The sequence below is a fragment of the Neomonachus schauinslandi genome, chromosome 6 (genome assembly GCF_002201575.2).
Source record: "Neomonachus schauinslandi chromosome 6, ASM220157v2, whole genome shotgun sequence".
Lineage (NCBI taxonomy): Eukaryota > Metazoa > Chordata > Mammalia > Carnivora > Phocidae > Neomonachus > Neomonachus schauinslandi.
Genome location: NC_058408.1, coordinates 15132162 through 15138161, shown reverse-complemented (window position 1 = coordinate 15138161; position 6000 = coordinate 15132162). Strand labels below are relative to the sequence as shown.

Sequence of the window (6000 nt, the reverse complement as noted above, 5' to 3'; positions counted from 1 at the left end):
AAGGAAGGAAGGAAGGAGGAAGGAAGGAAGGAAGGAAGGAGGAAGGAAGGAAGGAAGGAAGGAAGGAAGGAAGGAAGGAAGGAAGGAAGGAAGGAAGGAGGAAGGAAGGAAGGAAGGAAGGAAGGAAGGAAGGAAGGAAAGAAGGAAGGAAGGAAGAAGGTATTTGCAGATAATTTTTTAAAAATAGTGGGAGAATTCATTGCTGGCAGACTAGCCCTGCAAGAAATATTAAAGAAATCCATCAGGCTAAAAGGAAATGACACAGAGAGCAAATAAATTGAATGATGTAGAGGTGGGAAGAACACTAGAAATGGTAAATATGTGGGTAAACATTAAAGACTCTGTGTGTATGTGTGTATATATTCATACTGTTTTCTTCTCTCAAATAATTTTTAAAAACCTAGTACTGTTAAAAGAAAATTGTAATTCTATTAGTGTAATGTAGGGTTTATTATACATACACACACATACACACACACATACACACAACTACACAGTATCATAACTCAAAGATGGAGAAAGGAAGGGACATATATCAAGAGTTTACTTGTTATATTTTACCAGCATTAAATCAGTACAAACTTGAAGTAGACTGTGGCAAATGAAGATGCATATTCGAATTCATAAAGCAACTAGTAATAAAATAACACAAAAATATAAGAAGTCAACAGAATACAGTAAACTGATTTTCGATAAGATTAGCAAGAACCAAGGGGGAAATAGTTCTTTCAAAAAACAGTGCTGGAGCAACTGGAAATCCACTTTCAAAACGAATAATACGGGAAGCTCAACTCACAACATAACTGAAAATTAATTCAAAAATGGATCAAAGACCTAAATCTAAGAGTTAAAACTGTAAGACTCTAAGAAGAAAACATAGGGGAAAAGATAAAAATGTAGTGAAAAGAAGGGGCACATGTACCCCAATGTTCATAGCAGCAATGTCCACAATAGCCAAACTGTGGAAGGAGCTGAGATACCCTTCAACAGACGAATGGATAAAGAAGATGTGGTTCATATACAATGGAGTATTATTCAGCCATCAGAAAGGATGAATACCCACTATTTGCACTGACATGGATGGAACTAGAGGAGATTATGCTAAGTGAAGTAAGTCAAACAGAGAAAGACAATTATCATATGGTTTCACTTATATGTGGAACATAAGCAATAGCTCGAAGGACTACAGGGGAAGGGAGGGAAATCTGAAGGGGGAGAAATCAGAGAGGGAGATGAACCATGAGAGACTATGGACCCTGGGAAATGAACTGAGGGTCTCAGAAGGGAGGGAGGTGGGGGGGAGGGGGTAACAGGGTCATAGGTATTAAGGAGGGCAAGTGTTGTGATGTGCACTGGGTGTTATATGTAACTAATGAATCATTCAATGCTACATCAAAAATTAATGATGTACTATACAGTGGCTAACTGAACATAATAATAATAAAAAAGAAAACATGGGGGGAATCTTCATAACTTTGGATTTGACAATAGTTTCTTAGATATGACATCAAATGTATAAACAATAACAAAAAATGGACAAATTGAAATTTAGCAAATTTTAAAACATCTGTGCTTCAAATGACACTATCAAGAAAGTGAAAAGAAAACATACAGAATGGAAAAAAACATTTGCAAATCATATATCTAATAAAGATATCTAATAAAAAATAATATATCTAAAATATATAAAGAACAATTACAACTCAGTAATAAAGACAAATAACCCAATTTAAAAGTGGACAAATAACTGGAATACACTTTCTCTAAAGAAGATACACAAATAGCCAATAACTATGAAAAGATGCTCAATATCACTAATCATTAGGGAAATGCATATCAAAACTACAATGGGACAGCATCTCATACACATTAGATGGCTACTATAAATAAATAAAAAATAACAATGTTGGCAAGGATATGGAGAAATTTGAGCCCCTGTGTACTGTCAGTGGGAATTTAAAATAGTAAAGCTGCTGTAGAAAAAAGCATGGCAGTTCCTCAAAAAAATTAAAAATAGAATTACCATATGATCCAGCAATTCCACTTCTGATTATATATCCAACAGAATTGAAAGCACAGTCACTGAAAGCACAGTCTTGAAGAAATGGGTATACACCCATATTCATAGCAGCATTACTCACATAAGCCAAAACATGGAAGGAACCCAAGTGTCCACTGACAGATGAATGGATAAGCAAAATGTGGTATATGCATACAATGGAATATTATTCAGCCTTAAAAGGAAGGGAATTCTGAGACAAGCTACAAAATGGATGACTCTTGAGGACATATGCAAAGTGAAATAAGCCATTGCCAAAAGGCAAATATTTTATGATTTTACTTATATGAGGTTCTTAGATTTTTCAAAATTATACAGACAGAAAGTAAAATTGTGGTTACCAGGGGCTGGGGGCAAATGGAAGATATTATTGTTTAATGAGGGTATACAGTTTCCATTTCACAAGAAGAAAAGAGTTATGGAGATACATGGTAGTGATGGTTGCACGACATTATGAATATATTTAATATCACTGATTGTACATTTAAAAATGGCTAATATGGTCAATTTTATGTCATATATATGTTACCACAATGAAAATATTTTTTTAAAAAGGGTTTAGCTACAAAATCCTCTCTGATAAGTATGGATAAAGGAAAAAATATGAGTGATAAAAAGATGGATAAATAACCAAAGATAAACATAGAAGTGAGTAGTGTCAAGAAGACTTAAACACAAAAGAGCTATGAATTATATATATATATTATAACTATTATATATATAACTATGAACTTAACTTATATATATATATATATTTTTAAGTTTAGGGCAAATGAAATTTCATTTCATTCACTAGTAAAGCATACAGAAGGCAGAATTATTTAATACCTGTTTTGTATTACCTCTATGAAGGAGAATGACTATCATTTTGAAAGCATGAAACAAATATTGATAGGAAAGAAATGAATCACAAAATAAGGAATTAGATTATGAGAGAGGGTCTAACTACCTTATCAGAATTCAATTCTCCTGCATTCTGGAAATTATATGCACAGATTCCCAACTCAACTCCCCATCAAAAAAAAAAAAAGGAAAAAATTACAAATGATATTGCTAACCTATTGCCACTGGCCTCTAAGGAAGTGTGAAAGATAATAGTCATAATGCTGTGGTTCCCAAACTGTGTAGAAGGACACCATGAAACAGTCTAATGTTCAAGGAAAACACATGCTTGACATCTGTTGGACACAGAGGAAAATACCAGCCTGAGGTAGTTCACAGTTTCAACAATAGATAGCACTACATTCCTTTCAATAGCATAGTATCTTTGGGAAGCTGGTTGTTCCGGCTGTTGCTAGGATATAAAGCAAGTACCACGTAAAAAATCAAGGTGGAACAGGAAGGAAAAGCAGCCTCCCTTCATACTCATACCACAGTCGGCATTTCCTGGGCCCCTTGTTCACTCCCTTCTACTGTGAGTGTACCCATCACTTCTGCTGACTAGGTTTCAAGCTCTTTTAAAGGCAGGAATCTTGTCTATTTTTTTTTTTTTAATTGAATGAACTACCTCTGTAGATACTGAGTTTCTAACTTTGCCCAGTGTTTTGTAAATTTTGTGAAACACACAACCAAAACAACAGCAGCAACTACTAGAAGTGGTTGAACAAATGTATTCAACAGTAAGGATCACAATTTTAAAGAGAACATTTAAATATATACATAGATACATGTATGTGTGTATTTGTGTGTGTGTGTGTGTGTGTGTGTCAGTCAAGGCACTTCCATATATATGGAAGAAGAGGAATATAAACTTTTTTAACTATTAAAAATTGGAAGCATTTGGAAAGACAAGAAGATTTAGCCCAGAGAAGGAAGGACAAAAGAGAAAAGCAAATGTATACCACTACTAAGAAATGTAGGCCAGGTGAACCAAACTGTCCAGTTTTGCCTGAGGTATAGTTCCTAGACTGTGTCTTAGATGGAAGAGTAGATAGAAACAAGTGATGTCAATATTTTCACACAAAATTAGTGGCAGAACCAATCAAAAATCACTAAGATTCAGTATGCTATATGTAATGTTCTCACAAGATGATGATCTACAACTGACATCCAAAGCAATATGTTGGAATTCCTGTTGAAGAAATCAATCAATTCTATAGTTAATCAATGAATAGCAAATATTAATTAAATTCTCAGTGAAATCCAGATTTATGTTTAGACTGTATTTACACAGAAAGGCAATTACGAAAGTCCTTTCCCAAAAGAAGCATAAATGCCTACCATTTTACTTATACTAACATCCAGAGAGACCAAATAAAACACAGGATACTGAATATAAACTACACAGGTACAAAATCTGAATATGTCTTATTAATCATTACCTACACCCTGCCTTCCACTACCTCAAAATCTAGTACGGTTGCTGTGGAGCCCAATATTTTCTGACTTATTTCTCTCTCCCTTAAATGTAGATAACACAGTTCCAAGCATGCTTGTTTATGATGATTCGTCCTGACTTAGGGCATTCCCTTGCATTGTGACTCATGATAGTCCCAGGACACCCCAAGGAGAACATGCATTGTACAATATGTTGCAGAGGGCGCTTTACCACATGTTCTCAGCAGGCATTTCTTAGAAATTCTGGAAAAGGTAAGGATATATGATCTTAGAGTAAATATAAATCAATCATCAATATGCTGTAAAACTGTAGGACTGCAGTTGACCTTGAGAAGTCAAGTCAAGGCACTGGAGAATGGTGTTGAAAAGTCAAAAGACACTAAGATGTAATCTTTGACTTCCAGGAATTAAAAATAGAAATGTGAGAGATATTTAAATAACTAAAACAACTTGCAGAAGAAATAGCAAATATAGGAGTTATATGCTATGATAAACAGTGATAACTGCTATAATATCAATAAGCAACTAATTAATAGCACGGTACCCATAAAATTTGGGGGATGGAAGGACATAACTCATAAAAAATAAGAATAAATCTCACATGTGTTATAGAAAATTGGCTGGGAATGTCCTTGCTTGGTGGGGTGACCAATCATTTTGTTTCAACCAGTACTGTTGATTTTTGCACGGGAAAGTCCCGTGTCACTGGAAAGTCCAATGTCTGGGGGAAAACCAGGATGCTGGTCACCACACTAGTGATTCCATTCTAACAACATGTTTTAAATTTCCCACTACTAACATAATCACCATTTAAATAATCTAATCAAGGAAAAAGAACACAGGTTTCATTTAGTGTAATTTTTTTTTCCATTTCCCACCTAAATTCTCCACCTTGTGCCTAAGCCCTTCTGATGGGTTCTCAATGGAGAAAGAAAATAACAAGACACTCTTCCCTGCATGATGTTTCATCCACCAGCACAGAGCCAGAATTCACTTACTTTTGCTGCAGCCCAGTGGATTGTTCACATCCAAATGGCTTGCCTTGGGAACACAAGTATCACACTTGGATCCAGTGACAAATCGTTTACAGAAACACTGGCCTGTGACCAAGTGACAGCTTTCATTCAAGGCTCCTGAGAGATGACAATTGCAAGGCTGACATCTGAAAACAAGACAAATAAACCATCAAAGACAATAATGTTTTGATTAATAATTCATAGTATAAGTTACATCTATCAATAACATTGTGAAATAAGATGGCCTGTTTTAGCCAATATATTGAAAAGAAACTTGAGCTAAACAAATAAACAAAACATCAAACAAGACAGAAAAAGAATCTTTAACAAAATGTTGCTCATAAAATCTCAATGAAGCCTTCCCTTTGTAAACTAATTAATGGCAAAAAAAAAAAAAGTGTTATATTGTTTTTTTCATGCCACAATACATCTTATGGATTATTTTGAATGCCAGTTGTTCAATTAAGAATACTGTAAATTTTGCTTTCTCACAAAAGCAGTTTTTCTGACAGCTAAAAATTTAGATTGGGTATCCATAAATCATCTTTCCAAGTATCTATCAAGTTATAAAGTAGAACACTGGGTGTG

The 6000-nt window shown here is 34.6% G+C and overlaps 1 protein-coding gene across 1 annotated transcript in view; it reads right to left on the bottom strand.

Annotated features, from left to right (window-relative positions):
* Nucleotides 1-6000, bottom strand: part of USH2A (usherin) — a 710400-nt gene that overhangs the window by 530812 nt on the left and 173588 nt on the right. The window contains exon 14 of the mRNA XM_021698433.1: nucleotides 5395-5558. Within this exon, the coding sequence (XP_021554108.1) occupies nucleotides 5395-5558 (164 nt within the window). The remainder of the gene's footprint in view (nucleotides 1-5394; nucleotides 5559-6000) is intronic.